At 43.3% G+C, this 22,894-nt stretch overlaps 1 protein-coding gene across 11 annotated transcripts in view; it reads left to right on the forward strand.

Annotated features, from left to right (window-relative positions):
• The window catches only part of LOC140209876 (SHC-transforming protein 1-like), a 198,664-nt gene that overhangs the window by 20,242 nt on the left and 155,528 nt on the right, over nt 1–22,894 (forward strand). For 3 of the 11 annotated variants that reach the window (XM_072278488.1, XM_072278489.1, XM_072278490.1), the window contains exon 1: nt 6,340–6,718. In XM_072278488.1, the coding sequence (XP_072134589.1) occupies nt 6,404–6,718 (315 nt within the window). In that variant the 5' untranslated portion in view covers nt 6,340–6,403. The other 8 variants (XM_072278495.1, XM_072278496.1, XM_072278498.1 and 5 more) reach the window with 8 other exon arrangements.

A 22,894-nucleotide genomic window follows, 5' to 3' on the forward strand; every position in this document is an offset into this window, starting at 1 on the left:
GCATCTTATCTGAAAGATGAGATGGTCGATTGCAGAGTTCTCTTTCAAAACCTCAGCAAAGTGGTAGCTTGCCCTAAGTGCCTCAGTCTCTGGAGACACTAATGCCTTCTGTCTCAAAAAGAAAGACCTACCATCTGGGTCAGAGGCATTTCCGATTCAGCCAAGAGAGCTGGTAATGACTGCATCAGTGAACAAAGGTGACTACAGGAGGTGGGTGAACTGCAGGACCAACCTTTAATGGGCTGATAAGACAAAATTATATATATTTGTAAATTGTAATGATGCAACATGGGTTGGACTGCCTCAGTAAACATGGCTAGTGGGGGAAATAGAATTTTTTAAAACCGCAATGAAACTTCTTTTAAAAACATGAAAGTGGGATCGAAGCTTGATTCTGTCACCACACAGTCACTCTGCTGCCCACTGCATAGTTGCGCTGCCAACAATGGGCGAGATGCCCCGAGAGGCTCAGAGAATTTTGCAGATTTTTATTGATAATTAGTCAGATCGCCAGCAGGTGGTAAGGGTGGGCTCCCTCATCTCTGCCCCTCTGACACTCAACCTAGGAGCCCCTCAGGGATGTGCCCTAAGACCCCTCCGTTACTCTCTGTATACCTATGACTGTGTCGCCACCCACAGCTCCAATCTATTAATTAAATTTGTTGATGATACTACATTGATTGGCCTAATCTCAAATAACAATGAGGCAGCCTACAGAGAAGAAGTCATCTCTCTGACACAGTGGTATTAAGAGAACAACCTCTCCCACAACATTGCAAAAACAAAGGAGCTGGTTGTGAACTGCAGGAGGAATGAAGCCAGGCTAACACCTATTGACATCAATGGATCCGGGGTTGAGAGGGTGAACAGCTTTAAATTCCTCGACATACACATCACCAAGGATCTCATGTGGTCTGTACACATGGGCTGTGTGGTGAAAAAGGTACAACAGTGCCTCTTTCACCTCAGATGGTTGAAGTTTGATGCGGGCCCCCAAATTCTAAGAACTTTCTATAGCACAATTGAGAGCATCCTGACTGGCTGCATCACTGCCTGGTATGGGAACTGTATTTCTCTCAATCACAGGATTCTGCAGGGAGAGGTGCAGACAGCCCAGTGCGTCTGTAGATGTGAACTTCCCACTATTCAGCACATTTCAAAGGTACGTTTAATGTCAGAAAGATATATAAAATATATACATCCTGAAATACTTTTTCTTGACATTTACAGAGACAGGTGCATAAAAAGGGCCCGAAGGATCATTGGGGACCTGAGTCACCCTAACCACAAACTGTTCAAGCTGCTACCATCCTGGAAATGGTACCGCACCATAACAGCCAGGACCAATAGGCCCTGGAACAGCTTCTTCCACCAGGCCATCAGACTGATTAATTCACACTGACAGGAACTGTATTTCTGTTATATTGACTCTCCTGTTGTACATAATATTTATTATAAATTACTATAATTATATATTGCACATTCAGACAGAGTAGGCCTTTCCAGCCCTTCAAGCAGTGCTACCCAGCAACCCTCCATTTAACCTAGCCTAATCATGGGAAAATTTACGATGACCAATTAACCTGGTAGATGTTTGGAATGTGGGAGGAGACCGGAGCATCAGGACGCAACCCATGCAGTCATGAGGAGAAAGTACAAACTTTTTACAGGCAGCGCCAGGAATTGAACCCGGATCACTGGTACTGTAATGCACCCTGTTAACCACTACGCCACCACATCTAACCACTTACCTGGAACTGGGCTGTGGGGCACAAATTCTCAAACTGCACTCCATTATGGGTTCACAACAGGCCTGGTTAAATCTCCCGCTGCTTTAAGAACAGAAGCAGGTCATTCCACCTGCTCCGACGTTCAGTGAGGTCACGGCCCTTTTGTTTACTTCTATTCCACTACAACTGTCCATACTTCACTGAATTAATGCTAAATGAACAGAATCGGATTAATTTCCCCTGTCGGTCCCACTCGGATCCTAGCTTCCTGTGTTCCTGACCGTTTTCATTACATCTTCAGAGTAAAGTTGATAGCTTTAGGAAGTTGTATCAAGCCAATAAAAAGTACAAGCTCTGAGAAAGATGCATCCTGTCTTCTCACGGGATCACCACCGCATTTCCTCGCACTGACTCAACATCAAATACTGTACAGCCTCTTGAAAACAAAGATTTTGAATTTAAAGTTGCGACAATATTGTTAGACAAATTCCTTGCTTCCTAAACGCCCTGAGGTCCAGGATCTCCAGAGAAGGCTTCTTTAAACACACATTGGACAAATGCAAAGTGTCTGTCTGTATCTTGTTTTACAGCGGTTGGCATCCAGCTTAATGGTGCATTACCACCACCCTCTGCTCCAGAATGTGCACTAGACATACATTCTAAATCCCTTCACCCAATCGCGCACACACACACACACACACATATATATACAAACCTACACTTCACCCTCCCATCTTTGACCATCCTAGTATCCTATTCCTGTTTATTCGTCATATTCTATAAAAAACCCCTGTACCCCTTAAAAACGCTAAAAATACCCGGACTTGTGCTCTCTCACCCATGCCCAGCAACCCTTTTAATGTGAATTCCTGCATCCCCAACTCCCTTAATTTATTTCTCATCATCTCTCTCTGTATCCCATACTTCCTGCAACACAAAACTACATGTTCTACTGACTCCTCTTCCTGACATTCCTCACACAATCCTGTCTGGTGTTTCCCTATCATTTTCAATGTTTTGTTTAGTGCACAATGCCCCAGTCTTAACCTAGTCCACACAATTTCCTCTCTTCTGTTTCCATTACCTACCCTAGTAACTGCAACACTCTTTTGTATTTGATATAAATGCCTCCCTTTCCCCTCCCTGTCCCATCTTTCTTGCCACATTCGGTTGACTTTTTCCCAGATTACACACTTAACCTCTGCTTTACTGATACTAATGTGCATTTCCACATTTTCTTTCTTTAACGCCCTCTTTGCCAACTCATCCACCCTCTCATTCCCCTTCACCCTTACATGTGCTGGAACCCATAGAAATTTTACCTGACCTCCCTGATTTGCAATTCTTGTAACTAACTGAAGGACTTCATAAAGTACATCTTGCCGACTGTTTGTGTGAAAAGACCTTAAACTTGCTAGAACTGAGGATGAATCTGAACATATCAATGCTTTGGCTTGTCTGGCTTTCTGCACCCATTGCAACGCAACCAACACTGCCAGCATCTCCACTGTAAACACCCCTAACTTATTAGATGTTCTTCTGCTGATTCCAATTTCTTTTGCTGGTATTACCACCCCAAACCCTGTCACTCCTGTTTCAGGTTCCTTCGCACCATCCCTATAAATGTGGGTATAATCACTATACTTTTCCATCACATGACAGTTAAATGCATTTACCAAATCTGTTTTATATCTTTCTTTCCTTTTTACCTCTAACAAATGCCAGTCTATGTCAGGCCATACAAGCTTCCATGGAGCTACAACCGGATAAACTACTGAAGGACTTATCCTCAGATCAAATACTCCACAATCTTTGGCGATATCATTCCCTACCCGACTAAAGGTATCCCTCTGAAACCTCCCATTTTCCCAGCACTCCTGCAACACTCCTTTAGTAGGGTGAGAATCATTGTGCCCCTGCAAGTTAGCCCAGTAGTTTGCCATCAGTTGCATCCTTCTTAGTTCCAAAGGCATTATTCCCATTTCTACCTGTAGGGCTGACACTGGTGACATTTTAAAAGCCCCACTGCACACTCTCAAGGACTGAGCCTGAATCACATCCAGTTTCCTTATAAGAGACCTAGCTGCTGATCCATATACTATATTTCCATAATCCAATACAGATCTCACTAAAGCCACATACATTCTCTTCAAAGCTGAACAACTTGCTCCCCATTCCCTACCAGTCAAACATCTCATCACATTTATTACTATTTTACATTTCTCCTCAACTTTCCAGATATGGTCTGCCCATGTTAATCGTGAATCAAATATAACTCCCAGAAATTTAAATGATGCAACCCTTTCTAATTCAACCCCATACATCCTTAACTTCTTCCCTACCTCAACCCTTTTCCTGGTAAAAAATACAGTTTGAGTTTTATCTACTGAAAATCTACATCCCCAATCATAACCCCACTCCACCACTTCATCAATTGCTTCTTGTAGTTTCCTGATTATATGGTCCATGTTCCTGCCTCTTTTCCACAAGGCCCCATCATCTGCAAACAGTGACCTACCTATATCCACTGGTACCTTTGTGAAGACATCATTGATCATAATGATGAAAAGTAACGGGCTAATCACACTACCTTGAGGTGTGCCATTTTCCACTATGTACTGTTTTGATAATTCTGATCCAATCCGAACTTGAATTTTTCTACCAAACAAAAAATCTTTAATCCAATTATAAACTCTCCCACCAACCCCCATCTTGTGCAGTTTAATTAATAATCCTTCCTTCCACATCATATCATAGGCTTTTTCAATGTCAAAGAACACTGCCACTACTGACTCTCTATTTGCCTGGGCCTTCCTTATTTCAGTCTCTAACATAATCACTGAGTCCATGGAATTCCTTCCCTTTCTAAATCCACTCTGATAACTTGCCAGCATTCCCCTTTTCTCAAGCTCATATGATAACCTTTCTGTTATCATCCTTTCCATTATTTTACATATACTTGATGTTAATGCAATTGGTCTGTAGCTAGTGGGTTTTGACAGATCCTTGCCAGGCTTCCTTATTGGAATTACTACTGCTTCTTTCCATGCACTTGGTAATCTTCCCTCCTCCCACACTCTGTTATAAAAATGCAGCAACTTCAAGAGCGCTCCTTCTCCTAGATTTTTTAGCATCACAGAGCATATCAGATCTTTCCCTGGGGAGGTTGGTCTCAATCTCTTTATTGCTCTCACCATTTCTGCTAATGTAAATGGATCATCAATTATATCATCTGTTCCTTCCCCCCTGCTTAACACACCTGGGTGTTGGCTCATTATTCTTTCCCTTCTTCTTCTCCCTTCTTCAGACAAATTTTCTGAACTGTGTATCAGTACAAATGACTTGGCTATGACCTCAGCCTTATCCCTACTGGAGACTGCAGTTTCCTCCTCAGATATCATTATTGGATATTCCCATTCCCTTCTATCTCCTCCCATCCTCTTAATCATTCCTCATATCTCTCCTACAGGTGTTGTTCTTCCTACCTTGTCGCAAAAACTCCTCCAACTTGCCCTTTTAGCTTGACGTATAGTTCTTCTCACCACTGCCTGTGCTTTCTTATATTAAACCAAATGCTGCATATTATGGGTTCTTTTAACTAGCCTGAATGCTCTATTTCTGTTTTTTACAGCCTGACAACATTCCTCTGTCCACCATGGTACCAGTTTTCTATTCATCCTATTTTTACTCCTAGGTATAGATCCTTCTGCTGCCATGATAATTGCTGAAGTCACCTGACTGTTTAATTCATCTACATTTCCAGAAATATCAATCTTTGTCAACCCTTCTTCACTCAATTTCTGGAACTTACCCCAATCAGCTTTTTCAAACACCCACTTTGGGGTCAAATGCAAAGTGTTAGGGGTTCAGTATTTTTATTGCGCCTAGGTCAGCAACTCTTTTACTGATTGGTTGATGAGAACATCCCACAGGGATTGGCAGTCAATTACAACAACCTGCGCCTCTTTCCTTGATATAGTAGTATTAGTATGTGCCCTGAGAGGGAAAACAGCGGCCGTTGTGAGTTGTCCCTGGGCATGGTGCGTTTTTCCGTTATTCGCCCCAAGACAGTTGATTATTGACTGTTTTCGCCGAGTCGAAGAGGAACATTTGAGAAGACTTTTGCGGACTTCCGCACCTCAGGCGTCTGATCACAGCCTTGGGGCGAGGGCAGAGACGGTCAGCCCTTCTTCCCGGATCACAGCCTTGGGGCGAGGGCAGAGACGGTCAGCCCTTCTTCCCGCAACCCCGCTCGCTGACGGTGATGGGACACGGACTCACGTCGCTACCGATTGTTTATGGAAAACCCCAGCCCCGGTTGTGTGTCACTTTCCAATGCGTGCGTTGATACTGGAAACGGGTATCATTAATTTGCCACTAAAACCTCATTAGATCCCGCATTTGGGAACTTCCTATGAATACACACCGTTCAGGAGCAGATTCGGCGATGAGAGAACGCGTTCGCCGGGATCTTGCAGCATACGCGTCACTCTTTAAACAGCTGGGAATGCTTCATAGAGCCAAGTATAGTCACTTCAAAAACGATGCCTTATCATTCCTACAGGAAACAAGCAATGCGTCACCGAGGGCCAAGAACCCGGTAGCTCCTTTTCGCTGATACCCGCTTCTCCGGCTGAAAAGCTGCCGCCGCACTGCCTACCTATGTGCGCACAATGGCTCATTCGAAACTGTCCGGTCCAGCTGGTTTACTTGTTCTCAACTGCTTTCCGCGGGCCCCAAATAAGGTGTTGAGAATCAAAGTGAGCAGCACCGTCGGCTCTCCCAGCCTCTCTCCTTTCTCGGCTCTGGGTCTAACGAACTACCATTGTGTCCCTCCTCAGGCCAAGAACGACCACAAGGTGAGCACAATGCAGCCCGAGAAGGAACGGCTGGACAGAGGGCAGTGGGTCTGCAGTGCGGATTCGGCCAAAGGCTCACAGCAACATCGGGAGGACGATCTCGACTCCGGCATACTTTACACCGTGAGAGTAAGTCACTTCTTTAAACTTTTACATTAACTCTTGCTGCGATTCGGGGAGAAGAACAACTGGCCGTGCAAATGATTCATCGTTTAAAACAACCCTGAAGACCGACAGCATAGCTGCAGGTCCTTCGTCCCATATGTCTGTGCTGACCATGATGCCAACCAGCAGTAAACAATCACGCTGTGTATTGCATACATTTTCACCTTGAATCAAAAATCTTGCAAGAATATTCCAAGCTCTAATAACGATTTAATTGCCTTGGATAGTGAGCTGAAGGGCTTCATTTCTGGTCTGGAGCTCAGATGATGGCAGTTGAGTGTTCCCAATGAAGATACTATAGTTTGTAATTTTGTAACATGAAATGAAAGAGATTTTCACCTGGAACCTACCAGCCTTCTCCTTCCCACTCCCCCCCCCCACATTTTTTTATAGGGACTCTGCCCCTTCCCTCTACAGTCCTGACGAAGGGTTCTGGCCCGAAACGTCGACTGATCTTTTCCACGGACGCTGCCCGACCTGCTGAGTTCCTCCAGCGTGTTGTGAGTGTTGCTTTGACCTCAGCATCTGCAGATTATTTTGTGAAAGAGATTTCTATATATACAATTAAGTCTTATTTTTACTTAGAGATACAGCAAGATAGCAGGCCTTTGCGGCTCAACGGGCCCGATTACGGCCACGTATCCAATTATCCCTCTGACCCACATGTCTTTGGAATGAGCACCATGAGGAAGTCCACGCAGTCACGGAAAGAACAGGGCAGTGGTGGTTGTTGATCCTGGGTCGCTGGCTTGTAATAGCATTAGGCTAACCAGTCGCATGCAGTACTGTGCAAAGGACTTGGGCACGTAAAAAATATTCTGTAAAGTGAAGGTGTTTTCAAAAAATAAAGGAATAAAAAGCTTATAAATACCAAAAAAATACTATAAAGAATAGTAAACTAAAAAAAACTGATTCAAATCAGTATCTGTCGGGACCACCCTTTGCCTTTAAAACTGCATCAGTTCTCTTGGGTTACACTGACGTGCAGTTTTATAAGATGTTTTTCCAAGCATCTTGGAGAACTTTCCACAGTTCTTGTGCAGACTTTGGCGGTCTTTGCATGCTTTCTGTCTCTCCAGGTAATCCCAGTGAGCCTTGCTGATGTTGAGATCATTGCTCTGAGGAGGTCATACCATCTGAAACCATATATTTAAAAAAAATCAAAATCAAGGGTGCCTGTGACTTTTGCACAGTACTGTAAGTCTCAAGATCTTATTTTTAATTAAGAGCTGTTGTTTCAGGTAATATTTACTGATTTGTTTAATCAGAGTTTACAACTAAAGTAATAAAACCATTGTTAACATTGGGTTTAAAGGACACCCTGCCCTTGTTGTGAGGGCAACATTGTTTTGACATTTATTGAAACCAAGATGTGCTTCTCACACTTCTGTGCACATTCCACTTGGCGGCTTCTTTTCTGCAGTTAGTTACTCTGCTAATTTCATGCAATTCTTAACCCTAATGCAGTGATCAGAAAATTTGTGAAACAAAATTTAGGCAGGGCCAGAGGCTTCTTGTGGTTATTGTGTATAAAAGAAGATTATCTTGGTGATTCAGACGCTGCTTGTGCATCAAACAATGAGACTCTGATTGACCTGATGTTTGTTTGACTGGGTGTACTGGTGACCTTGAAATAATTATCAAGGTATCCATTGTTGTGGATGTTCAGTAAATTAACAGGTCATCAGCTAGTTCATGACTAATGCAAGATTGTATTCTAACTGCATCACTTGTCAAAGCTGTATATCAAACAGATAACAATGAACAAAGCAAAGATGGTAATTAAAAAAAAGGAACTTGGAACTGAAGAATATTTCACATCATTTGACTGAAATAATTCTGAAATGAAGGTTGAAAAGTTATGTAACGTTCAGTGTAAATTTTGTCCATCACATAATGATGCAATTTGACATGTGTATCCATTTTTCCTTACAAGCCTTTTCCTTACTCTTTTTTTCTTGTTTCAGAAATGTGACATTAAAATTTCAGGGAAGTGTAAAGAGTTGTTAAAGAAAAGGCAAAGCAAATGAAATATGACACTCCTATAAATAACTATATCTCAGAGAGCTATTAACTATTGTCATGGTTTCTCGTTTCTCACAAACAACAAGGAAACGTGGAAAACTCCAAGAAGTTTTAAACTTTAATTTGCAAATCAAAGCTGAGACAATCAGAAAGCTAGTAGCTGACTGCCTTTCAAGGCTTGTATACAGCATCTTTTATAGCAATTTTCCTATCTTGGCTACATTATCATATCCAGTTGGCCTGTGATTACATATCACCAATATGTCCACTCTCGATTTTCCACTATTGTTTTACTTCCCAACTTAATTATGTCCTAGTTTACATTTTAGACCATATATCCTCTCATCCCTAACCACAGTTATTTCTTAATTAGTCTTGCGTTGACATACTGCCACATATTTCATCATCTTACTCGCCACCGTTATCTTTCTACTTGGTTTTATTCTAGTTCTCTTCATGAATTAATAGTGAACAGGTCAAAAGTCATGGCTACATAGTGAATACCTTCTATTGAGCTAGCAGTGGTTACATAGTAAATATAGAAAATACAATGTGTGCATTTGAGTAAATACTGTAATACATAGAAAATACAATGCATGCATTTGCATTTTCCAATGCTATCTTCAAAATCTATAGCTTAAAAATAAAACTGTACAATTGAAATACCACTAATAAATCTTTCAACCACAATTTTGAATTCTATCATTTTTAAGCTAGTCTGAAATGTGAAAGTAACATTTTGTTTTGGAGTATTCTGGGATTGTTGAACTTTCTTTTTTGGAGGGGAAGAGGGGTGTTCCCAGAAGTATTGCTATTGGATGCAGATAAAGCAGCAGACTTAATTCCTGGGATGGATTTAAACTGCAGTCTTTTTTTTTAAACTTCCACTCGCAAAATGGGGTCACACTTTCTATTTGGTAATGTAGTCTAGTTCCTCAACAACAAAGCTTTGCAGGAAATACCCTCTGTGCAAGCCATCAAAGCACTATCAGGCAGTATCCATTTTTTTTAATCTTAAAAATTGTGGGGACTCTGCCAACCACTCTCTTCTTCCCTGATTGTCTATCCTCTCCTTTGAAAGATTTCCAGATATCGCTGTCCCTAGCTTTAAATCTAAACCTGGAGAACAATTGTATATGCAACCAGTTTTTTTTTTACCCATAATCATTGAAGTTGAAAATATAACATTGTGCTTGACTGTCACATTCCCTCAGCTTGTTTCCCTGTCGCTATGATGCAGCATTATTTACAGAACTGTGCCATTGGGAGAGTAGGTGTGAATACAGAGAAGCAGTAGTTGAGGACAAGTGGTTATTGTGCATCTGTGGAGAAGCGGTTGCACAAGGGGAATGGAAGCAGAAGGTAAAATGGGTGCCACCAGACAAGACTTAAAAGTAAAGACCAAAACATTCAGGTCTGTTTGCTCCAGTGCAGGTAGTCATTGATGCTTGGAAAAGGCATGAAGTAGAATAAACTTTCAAAGGAAGACATCCCAATCTTGCATAAAATCCAGTGCATTTCTCTGCCACTAAGTCTGCATCTACTTAAAAAGTTCTGGATTGTATGAGAGCCACCAATGACTGATCCATTTGTAATAAGATTCCCATTTGTTTGATATTTAGTTGATAACGTCCAGCATTTGGTATTTAATGTATGAATGCAGTCACATTGGGAACATACAGACAGCAGTGGAAATTGAACCCAGGTTGCTAGCAATGTAATAGTGTTACTATAACTGCTGCACTATTATGCAGCCCATAAATAGATAGCTATTCAGTAAATAAATGTTATATTCTGGTCTTTATTCCTGTATTCGTACCTGTAAAATCAAATTTACCACTTGTATTTGAAAGTATGATTCTTGCTGAATCTGTAAGAATGCAGTTATTTCTATCTTGGTGCCCAATCTGGCAGAGATACCTACAAAGGCTTGTAGGAAATAAATTGGCTCCAGTGAGTTACTTGTAAGGGGGTTTCGATTTTTATGTTACTGCGGAGGCTAATTAAAATGGCGTTTTTGTTATGTTAATCTGGGGAATGCGGCTTTGTTGTGCTTTAACGCTGAGAAAGTTTGCGCTAGCAGCTTATTGTGGTTTAGAGGGTGATAAGAGGGTGCTATTAACCAATTGGGTTAGTTGTTATGGTTTTGGTGTATTTGAAGATACTGTATGCACGGGGTTTTGGGGCAGAAGGCGGGAGAGCGAGACAGAGGATGGACCAGGTGCTGTGAGTCCGCTAACGGGGTCGGACCCCGAGCGGGACGTTCGGCGAGGAGACGGAGACGGACTCGTGTGGAGCGTCTGGTCGACCACCGTTGTTGGTCCCAGGCGGCCGGTCGAGGTGGTCCGAGGGGTCACAGGGTGAAGAAGAAGGTCCTTGAGCTCCAACGGTTTTTGTGCACGAAGAGATTGAACTTTGATAAGTGTGGCGCCTTTTATTTTCCTTTTATATTTTATTCTCTTTTAATTATATAGTTCCAGTAATATCTATAAACTGTAAATCATTTAATTGCATCTGGTGTAATGTCTGTTATTTGGGCGGGGTGGGGTACCTCACACAGCATCCACACAAACGAATTACCCAGTTTGGCGGGGCCGAGGCTGTTTCCCTAGACGACAGCGAGCCGAGCGACCCTGAGGGTGGCCAGGGGGGCTGCATTGTGGGGGCTCGTCCGGGATGCTTGAGTCTGTTGGTATGCTGTGTGGGTGCCCTGATTAAATCTGTAATGTGTGTCTCTGTGGGTTATTTGCTGTTGATTGCTGTATGCGTTGTGGGTGCGGTCTTTGTTCGAGTTCAGATTAGCATTGACGAGTTAGAGGTGGCACTCGGGGCTATCCATGCAGTTGGGAGAGAGAGGAAAGAGTGGTCTGATTTGGAGGTAGAGTCTGCGAATAAATGTTCTAGCTCTGGCAGGCTCCGCCTGGCACTGGGGATAGTGTCCACCCCAGGAGGGGCGGAGGCGTGTGAGACGTGGGCGGAGCGGATCTCTCAGTTGTTAGATGAGTGGCAGTGCTCGGTTGAGGGAGAGCGACAGGGATTGGTTGAAAGTTTGAGTAGGCGGGCTGGTGACGGTGTTAGAGCTGTCAGGTTCACTTACACCGTAGTGACAGCTGTCAGTTATTTGAAAGAGGGGGGAAAGTTTTCAGTGTGTCTTCTCTGGCGAGGAGGGCGGCTAAATTGCTTGTAGTGCCAGGCGGATCATCTCAGGGGATCAGTTGTTCAGCTGATCAGAGAGGTGTCGGGAAACTTAGTGGAGGCCCAGTGAGGGGAACGGCTTGGGGTCTCTGGGGAAGCACGTTCCCAGCAATGTACCACTGAACTTCCGCAAGGAAAAGACCCTATTCCTGAAGACTTAGAGGGGCCACGCCCCAGGGTGTCGTTATGGATAGAGGGAAGCGATGCTAAAGCTATCCTCGACCCCGGGGCACAGATCAAGTTGTTTTACAGTTCGTTTTACAACCGGTGTCTGAAGCATTTATCCTTGACAACCGCAAGGGCACCGGAGACTTTGGGTACTAGTGGCAGTAGTTATCCAGAAGGTGATGATTGGTTAATGACCCTGGAGTTCATGGAGGCATTTTCTGGGCACCCAGTGTGTCGAGTTGCTTCTGAGGACGTGTGTAGCAGCCTTGAGCCAGTACCGAATTTAAATGAGACCCAGCGGTGGTACGGCTTGGGGAAAGTAGCTGAGGGTGAGACCCTCTTAGTAGATGCTCCGAACCACCACGAGGGAGGGGAGTTGACCGCTGAAGACACCTCAGTGAGAGAGAGGTCGCGGCAACTGGACCCTGGCGGCGTGGAAGATGAAGGCAGCGTGTGTGTGGATGATGCGACGTGGTTTAATGTGCAGCATCTGAGGGGTGGATGTTGCCAGATCCTGAGGAGTGCGGCTGTTGATCCGGAGATGGCCTTTACTAGTTCCCTAGGATTCTTCCAATCCGAAAAGATGCCCAAGGGCATATTCGGAGCCCCTGCATCCTTCCCGCGGGGCATGAGGAAAACCATGGGGGAAGTGAAGGTGTGTGGAGTTTTGACGTATGTGGATGACTGCCTAGAGCTTGGATTCGCCTGGGGGGACTATGAGGCGAGGCGAGTGGCTGAGCCCGGGTGACCAAAGCGAAGTGTCAAATGTGGAGGAGTTTTTGGCCGGAGGAGTTTGGTGCAATGTGAGGAAAATGACCCGACATACCAGTTGAACTTCCTGGTGTTGGGACAGACGGTGGTGGACCGGGGGATGGAAACCCAGGTCGTCAATCTGAATGAGACACAGGGAAGAGAGGGGATTTGCACCGCACTGCGGTCATATACTGACGAATTAATCCAGCGAGAAGAAACAATGACCCACCTTCGAAGGGATCAGCAGAAACTCAAGACGTCCATTCAGAAAAGATTGGAAGATTTACAAGTTGGGAAAGATCAAGGAAGTGTTCTGACTAAGGTCAACAGAAAACCGAGAGCCCAGGGAGGGGAGTTTGACTACACTCCCGAGGAGGTAAAGAAATGGAGGACAGATCTCGGAAAAGGGAGGCGGACGCTTGAAAGGAACCTGAAGGTGACAATCGTGAGTTTAAATGAAGTGGAAAAACTGAAAGTTGACCTGGAAGACGTCCTCAGGAAGAAACAACCGGAGGCTGAACATTCTTTAACTGCTGCTTTTCAAGTCAGGGTGGAAGAAGCTGGTGGGGTAACTGCGTCCCAGATTGAGATGGCCAGGAACCCTGAGTCAGAACTGCTGAGGCTGTGGCGAGAGTTGAAGGAGTCCCCGAAGAAGCTGATGTCTCGACTGCAGGAGGCTGAAGGGGTAGCCCCAGCTAAATGTTTCAGTTTGGAGAAACTCAAACAGCAGCTACCGATCGAAGGAATGAGGAAGAATACGGATTCGAAGGATGATGTGCTGCACATGTGGTACATGCTGCCTTTCGCTAACTTCCCCGTGATTGAGGAAGAGACCTTTGGCCCTTCTCCCACTGAGTCAGGTGTAGTGGGGAGGGCTAGCTGTGGGCAGTCTGAGTTACAGCAGGATCAGGAAGGAGGAGAGGCGGGGCCCCGGCCACGGGACAGGGGGCTCCGAGCTGTAGTGGTGGCCTGAGTGAGAGAAGAGTTGGCAAGCAGGCCCGAGGTATCCCTAGTAGTGTCTGAGCCTTGTGGGTTTAGGTGAGGGGGTACGGAGGTCTCAGAGGGTTAAGAAGCTCCCAGATAGGTTGGCCTATTTAGCGCCCGTGGGACGGGAGTAAGGTCCATTGGTTGGGGAGCACTGTCACTGTGTGTATCTGTGTATGTGTGTGTTGTGTGTCTGTAGGACTGGGTGGCGAGTTATTTAGAAGTCATGAGGACATGACTTTATTTGGTGGGGGGAGAGTGTAAGGGGGTTTCGATTTTTATGTTACTGCGGAGGCTAATTAAAATGGCGTTTTTGTTATGTTAATCTGGGGAATGCGGCTTTGTTGTGCTTTAACGCTGAGAAAGTTTGCGCTAGCAGCTTATTGTGGTTTAGAGGGTGATAAGAGGGTGCTATTTACCAATTGGGATAGTTGTTATGGTTTTGGTGTATTTGAAGATACTGTATGCGCGGGGTTTTGGGGCAGAAGGCGGGAGAGCGAGACAGAGGATGGACCAGGTGCTGTGAGTCCGCTAACGGGGTCGGACCCCGAGCGGGACGTTCGGCGAGGAGACGGAGACGGACTCGGACTCGTGTGGAGCGTCTGGTCGACCACCGTTGTTGGTCCCAGGCGGCCGGTCGAGGTGGTCCGAGGGGTCACAGGGTGAAGAAGAAGGTCCTTGAGCTCCAATGGTTTTGTGCACGAAGAGATTGAACTTTGATAAGTGTGGCGCCTTTTATTTTCCTTTTATATTTTATTCTCTTTTAATTATATAGTTCCAGTAATATCTATAAACTGTAAATCATTTAATTGCATCTGGTGTAATGTCTGTTATTTGGGCGGGGTGGGGTACCTCACACAGCATCCACACAAACGAATTACCCAGTTTGGCGGGGCCGAGGCTGTTTCCCTAGACGACAGCGAGCCGAGCGACCCTGAGGGTGGCCAGGGGGGCTGCATACTACTTCTGCCACTTCATCCATCATTCATGATACAGGTGTCCCCCACTTTTCGAACGTTCGCTTTACGAAATCTCACTGTTACGAAAGACTGACATTAGTACCCTGTTTTCGCTTTCAGAAGGTGTTTTCACTGTTATGAAAAAAATTCAGTGCGCGAAAAAAATCAGCGTGCGACCCGAGCAGCCACTCTCCCCCAGATTCGGAACAGCATTGCTTAAACGCATGCCTGTGAGCAGCCGTTAGCAAGATGAGTTCTAAGGTATCGGAAAAGCCTGAAAGAGCTCGTAAGGGTGTTACACTTAGCGTAAAACTAGACATAATTAAGTGTTTTGAATGTGGTGAACGAAGTAAGGATGAAGTGAGTTTGGCTTGTGGAAGCTGACGAAGATGATGTTGAAGAGGTTTTGGCATCCCATGACCAAGAACTGATAGATGAAGAGCTGATGCAATTGGAAGAGGAAAGGATAATGATCGAAACCGAATGCAGTAGCGAACTGAACGTGAAGCAACTGCATGAGATTTTCGCTGCAATGATAAAGTACGACTTTAATTTTGAAAGGGTACGTAGGTTTAGGGGATATTTGCAAGATAGCTTGAGTCCTTACAAAGAACTGTATGATAGAAAAATGCGCGAGGCTCAGCAGTCAAGCAAGCCTTCCACAGCAGACGATGAACTTCGACATTGAGGCAGGCAGTCATAGGAGAAGATGAGCTGCCTGCTCTAATGGAAACAGACAACGAGATGACACCCCAGTGCCCCACCACCCCAACACCCGGGCCGCAGACAGATATTGTACCGATTCGTGGAGAATGCAGCAGTAGCCGGGAGAGGCACAGCACATCTTTAAGAAAAAGGCCGAAATAAACATGCTAACTAATTAGGTGCCGCCCCACACATAAATGTCGGCCCAGATCAAAGGCGATGCAATCGGTACTAATCTGGGCCGACAATTATGTGCCGGGCAGCACCTAATAAATTAGCATGTTTATTTCGGCTTTTTTCTTAAAGATGTGCTGTGTGCCTCCCAGCTACTGCGGCACCCCTGCGTGCCTTGTGGCAATGTATCGCTCGGCGGCCCAGAGGGTGGGGGCCACTGCACCACCCAAACTCCGAATCATCAGCCTAACACACCACCATAAGTGTGCTGTGCGCTGTCTTCCCAATTCCAGTAAGTGATACTACACTGTACATACGTTATTTCTACTTTATATCGACTGTGTATTTTTACGTGTTATTTGGTATGATTTGGCAGCTTCATAGTTTAAAGGTTACTGGAGAGCGCTTGTGCCGTGTTTTTGCGACGGCGCTTGCATGAGATTTTCACTATGGAGAACAGTTCAGGCAATGATTGTGGAAAAGTATTTCTACTTTATATAAGCTGTGTATTTATCATATCATTCCTGCTTTTACTATATGTTACTGTTATTTTAGGTTTTATGTGTTATTTGGTATGATTTGGCAGCTTCATAGCTGAAAGGTTACTGGAGAGCGCTTGCGCCGTGTTTTTGCCAACAGCGCTTGCGTGAGATTTTCTGCCGACGGCGCTTGCTTGAGATTTTCGCTATGGAGAACAGTTCAGTAATGATTGTGGAAAAGTATTTCTACTTTATATAGGCTGTGTATTTATCATATCATTCCTGCTTTTACTATGTATTACTGTTATTTTAGATTTTATGTGTTATTTGGTATGATTTGGTATTTTTGGGTCTGTGAATGCTCACAAAATTTTCCCATATAAATGGTAATTGCTTCTTCGCTTTACGACATTTCGGCTTACAAACCGTTTCATAGGAACGCTCTACCTTCGGAGGGCAGGGGAAACCTGTACTAAATGTATATTTGGTATGTCTTGTTCATTTCAAAATAAAGTTTATTATCCAAGTCCATGTATGTCACCATATACAACCCTGAGATTCACTTCCTTGCAGGTAGTCACAGTAAATGCAAAAAATACAATAGATTCAATGAAAGACGGTACCCAACAGGATGGTAGAAAAAAACATTGTGGGGGGAAAACAACAAAATGTGCAACTACAAAAAGAAAGGGGAAAATAATAATAATACTCAGAGTCGGCTATGGTCGGGTGCTTCCAATGCACCGGCAAGTTTGCGGCGCTTGGAAGTTCAAGGCAGGGAGAGTTTCTCCCTTCTACTGTCTGCGTGAGATGATGGGGCCATCGGGACTTGAGACTTTTTTTTACCGTGCCCATGGTCTGCTCTTTATCAAATTATGGTATTGCTTTGCACTGTTGTAACCAATGTTCCCTCTAATTTTTAGTAGTCAGTGTGCACAAAAGTCTTACGTTGTGCAAGTTTTTTTCCTGTGACAAAAGTATGTGCGCACTGAATGCACACATGGGACAGTTTATGTAGGTTTACAAAATATTTGACATAAAAGTGCACAGATTAACAACAAAATAACATATGTATTTAAGTCACACACACAAAAAATGCTGGTGAACACAGCAGGCCAGGCAGCATCTATAGGAAGAGGTACAGTTGATGTTTTGGGCTGAGACCCTTCGTCAGGACTAACTGAAAGAAGAGATAGTAAGAGATTTGAAAGTGGGAGGGGGAGAGTGAGATCCAAAATGATAGGTGAAGACAGGAGGGGGAGGGATGGAGCTAAGAGCTGGAAAGTTGATTGGCAAAAGGTATACAAGGCTGGAGAAGGGAGAGTGTCATGGGATGGGAGGCCCAGGGAGAAAGAAAGTAGAGGGGGAAGCCCAGAGGATGGGCAAAGAGTTATAGTAAGAGGGACAGATGGAGAAAAAAGAGAGGAAAAAAAGAGGGAAAGAAAAATATCATCATAATAATAAATAAATAGGGATGGGGTACGAAGGGGAGGAGGGGCATTAACGGAATTTAGAGAGGTCAATGTTCATGCCATCACATTGGAGATATTTAATTTTTATCATATTTAAGTCACTCAGTTATTTTTTCTCTCTCCTGTCTTTGGCATTTACCCATTCTTTGTAAACTCTAACTTGACTAGTAGAACTTCCATCCCATTGATAACTTTTGATTCTCATTAACATATCCAAATGACATTCACCTAAATGGTTTCTCAGCTTGTTTTTGAGTTGATTCATTAGGCTAAAACTTCGTTCACAGTCCACACTAGACGCAAGAAAGGTTCCCCCCATGTCCTTCAACTGTTCAAGGTCGCAAATCTGTTCATTTTGAAGTACAAATGCCACCACTTGAGCAAAGTTTGAAATCGGTTGGTTTTAAATTTTTTCTTGCATGGAAAATTTGAAATCATTAAACTGTCTAACTATTACAATATTTTCAGCTAGAAAATCATGATATTTTAGATATAAGGTATTAACTTGTTCATCGCCAAATGGGAAGTCTTAATCTGCAATTGTGGAGAAATCAAAAGCTGACCATTCTTGTACCTCAACTTTGATCTCCTCTGGGTTTGACTGTTTTCGCTCTCGCTCATCTACACTCAACCATAACATGCGTAGTACTCCTGTAACGGGTAATGACGGGTTCTGTTGCCTGAGCTTTTGTACACCATCCAAATGCGATTTACTTGCCAAATGACGCTTTTAAAAAGTCAAGTTTCCAAATATCATTCCACTTCTTTCCACTGGCAAATTCTCCAGCAACTTTCACATCACGACAATAGAAACAGATAACGCCAGTTTCCAAATCATACATAAATATTTCTCTTAGCTGAACGTTCATGATCTCATGAGCTTTCGGTGTAGCAGTTTCTACTATTTTGTTAAGCCATTCAACTTCAAACAAATTTGCAGTTCTTTTGCTTCTTTTGAATTGGACATAGTGAATCAATATTTTTTCCAATAAAAACTTAGTAAGCTATCTACAGGATTTGAAACAGATCTTTGTAAACTTTACGATATGAACGCCAAACATGGCTGCTGCCGTGATGCAGCTGTACAAACCAGAACAGGATAGGTGAGGTGACGTAAATTAGTGACGTGCATTGTGGTATTTGAAAAACCGACTAACTAGATAACAGAAACAGCAAAAGGATTATTTTCAATAAGTATAATTGTTAACTACTACATTATTTTAGGTAACTAACTTTTTGTGCGCACACTAATTTCCTTTGTGCGCTGGTTGAAAAACGTGTGTGCGCGTGTGCACATGCGCACAGCTTAGAGGGAACTATGGTTGTAACTATATGTTATAATTAACTATATGCTTTGTCAGTTTTAGTCTTGGTTTGTCTTGTGATATCTCTCTGGAGGAACATTGTATCAGTAAATTTAATGCATGCATTTCTAAATGACAATAAACGAGGACTAAGTGTCCTCATAATCTAATCTAATCTAAATCAATAGGTAATAAATACTGAGAATATGAGATGAACGGTCCTTGAAAGTGAATCTGAGTTGTGGGAACAGTTCAGTGATATGACGAGTGAAGTTATTCCCTCTGGTTCAAGAGCCTGATGGTTCTTTCATACTGACATGAAATGGTTTCTTATTCATTAGCAAATTGAGAACAAGCTATTGAGGACTAAACTTGTGCACAGAATTCCGAATTCTGCAGGTTTGGGCAACTGTTTGGACGTGTGTACCTGTACATTGGATGAAAATATAGGGGGTAAATCTGATGAAAATCCAAGAAATGATTTTGGATTTTAAGCTAGAAAGTGGAGCAAACAAGAAAGGAAGTAGAGAAAGATTTTAATCTCCAGTTACAGTTGGAGCACAGTGACTGTCTAATTAAAAATCATAAGATGTGATGGAAGCTTGTAAGCTTTGCCCTCTGGATGGGTCTGTTAACTGTATGGAAGGGAAAACCAGCAAATAATATGACTCTGTATTCCAGATTGATAGACTTTTTTTGTGCATCAGGAAATGCATGCAAATTGGAAACCCATAGCATTCAGAATTCTCAAAATGAAAACCAAAACTTTTTCCATGAAAGTCCAAGTGTAGCAGATATACAAGCAACAAAATATATTGGTATACCAAGTAGAAGTGAAATTTAATTAAGTCAGCAACTGCAAGCTTGAGGTTCTGATTATGGCAGTTGGAATGCTTTGAATTCCTTCAGAAAATAAGGATGAGAAGGTGAAAACAGCTTAAGGCATTTGCTACTGTTTTTTAAATAATCTTAGAGCAAAATATAATTGTAATAATATTCCCTTTCTTTTTGAGTCATACTATGTTGCTGATGCCTTTAAGCAGGGATTCCCAACCTGGAGTCCACAGACCCCTTGCTTAATGGTATTGGTCCAAGGCATTAAAAAGGTTGGAGCCCCTGCCTTAAAGCCAGAGCATCATTTGTGTTTACAAGTTCCATGATATTTTGGCAGTGTTTTTTTTTTGAGCTCAGCAATGACAGTCATGATAAGACAATGTTATTGATGGATCATAGTTCAGAACTTAAATACTCAACCATCTTTACAAATGATTATCTTGGTCTCTAAAGTCAAAATTTCAAAGTTCATCATTCTAACACTCACTCTTCCCAATATCTGGCATTTGAAGAAAGAGGACAACTTGGAGACATTAAATACTTCTATCTAAATCCTTTCATACTCCATTCCACTCTCTCATTTCACTCTGGTAACCTGAGTACTCCATACAGCCATCTACAAGCTGACTTGAACTGTTAGTACAAACTTGTAGGATGTAAACTATGGTGGTGACTTTTGTATTTGGGTAATCAGAAGCAGTTATATTAGGGGTGGTGCTTCATTCACACTAGCAGCTCAGCAAATAAAATCACAGTCTCATTACATGGGATCCAAATTTTACCCTGACCTTGGCTGCTGTAAATTGTCCCTAGTGTAGAATCTGGGAGGGGTGCGAGCTGATGAAAATGTATAGACAATAAAAGATGGGATAAGTATCAGTGGTCAGCACAGAGTCAATGGGCCAAATAGCCTGATTCCTCTCTGTTTCATGTCATATTGATTTGAGGACATTTTGCTGGTTACATTAAGTTATTTCTGGAATTCCTGAGTCTGCATTAAGACCACTTCTATCCTTGAGTCTGCGCATCATTGTGACCAGTTTCCAGTGTCATCTGTAACATTATGAAATGTAGAGCAACTCACCACAAACTGCTGGAGTCAGCCAAGCAGCATCTATGGAGGGGAATAAACAGTCAATGTTTTGGTTTGAGATTCTTCATGACTAGAAAGAAGCTAGAATAAGCTGGGGGGAAGGGAAAGAGTACCAGCTGGCAGCTGATCATTGAAAGCAGGTGAGGGGGAAGCAACACACACACATAATGACAGGAATTCTGCAGATGCTGGAAATTCAAGCAACACACATCAAAGTTGCTGGTGAATGCAGCAGGCCAAGCAGCATCTCTAGGAAGAGGTACAGTCGACGTTTCAGGTCGAGACCCTTCTTCCTGATGAGTGGGAAGAGGAAAGGTGAGAGGGATGCTGGGTGGAGGAAGGTTGATAATGTAAGAAATTGGGAGGTGATAAGTGGAAGAGGTAAAGAACTGAAGAAGAAGGAATCTAATTGGAGAGGTCAGTGGACCATGAAGTAAAGGGAAAGATGAGAGTAACCAGAAGGAGATGATGGGCAGGTCATGAGGATAGGGAAGAAAAAGAGAAGGAGTGAGAGGATTACCAGAGTGGGGAATGAGGAAAAAGGGTTGAGAGGGGAGTACTGGAGGAATTACCAGAAATTTGAGAAATCTATGTTTCAGGTTCAGAGTAAATATATTATCAGAATACATGCTATATAGTGGTGAGTTTTAAGGGGATGATGGTATTGAATGCTGAGCTGAAGTCATTGAAGAGTATCCTGACATAGGCATCTTCATTGTCCAGGTGTTCCAGAGCCTAGTAACAAATCAATCAAATGGAATCTGCTCTTGAGCTGTTGTGACATATACAAATTGGAGTGGATCCAGACTATTCCTTAGGCAGGAGTTGATGTGCTTCATGACTAACTTCTCAAAGCACTTGATTGTAGTGTATTTAAGCGCTACCAGGCGATAGTCATTGAGGCATGTTACCACGTTCTTCTTTGGCATGATTGTGGTTGAAGCCTGCTTGAAATAGTTGGGTACCTCTGCTGAAGTGAGAGCTTGAAAATATCCGTAAGCCTGTTGATTAGTCTTCAGTACTCGCTCGGCCAGGTAAACTGCTTGGACCAGATGTTTTCTATGGATTTGCCCTCCTGAGGATGCTCTCACATCATCTTCAGAGCCTGAGATCACAGTGTCATTGGGGGCTGTGGGGATTTGTGAAGGTGCCTCTATGTTCCGTTGGTTAAAGTAATCATTGAAGGCACTGAGCTCATGCGGGAGTGAAACATTTTTTTGCTGATTGTTTTTTCTCTGTAGGAGGTGATGGCATTCAAGCCCTGTCACAATTGTCAACCATCCCTCTGGGATTCAAATTTAATCCAGGAATTGTCACTTTGCATATGAGATAGCCTTCTGGAGTTCATACCTGAACCTCTTGTACTTTCCAGGATCACCTATATGGATTGCCTCCGGTCTAGCCCTCAGCAGAGTTTGACTATTTTGGTTCATCCAGGGTTCTAGTTGGGGAAACTTCAATGATTTTATAGGGTCATGCTCATCCATGAATGTCTTTACAATGTCCATGAGAACTGTGGTATATTCATTCAGGTCCTCAGTCCTTGAACGTGGCTCACTCCACTGACTCAAAGCAGCCCGTAGCCTCTCATGACAATCCCTTTTATTTTTGTTGTCACCTCTGGTGCCTTGCTCTTTAGTCTCTGCTTATATGCAGGTAGGAGGAGGACAGCCAAATGGTCAGAAATGTGGTTGAAGGCGAGAATGGTAGGCATTTCTAATGTTAGTGTAGCAGTGGTCAGGTGTGTAGGGTCCTCTGGTGCTACAGGTGATGTGCTGATGGTGTCCTCACTGATTAACTGGATGCTGAAAACTTGCGCTCATTCCTCAATCACACTTTCACAAGGGGAACAGTGTGGCCCCTGTCACCACACAGTCCTGATGTTTGAACAAACAAATGCCATTTTTATATAGAATTGACAAGTGGATACAGCTAGTGACCGGATGGTAACCATGTGTATGTTGTAATTCTTTATCACATGATCAATCACGATCA

The sequence above is a fragment of the Mobula birostris genome, chromosome 14 (genome assembly GCF_030028105.1).
Source record: "Mobula birostris isolate sMobBir1 chromosome 14, sMobBir1.hap1, whole genome shotgun sequence".
NCBI lineage: Eukaryota > Metazoa > Chordata > Chondrichthyes > Myliobatiformes > Myliobatidae > Mobula > Mobula birostris.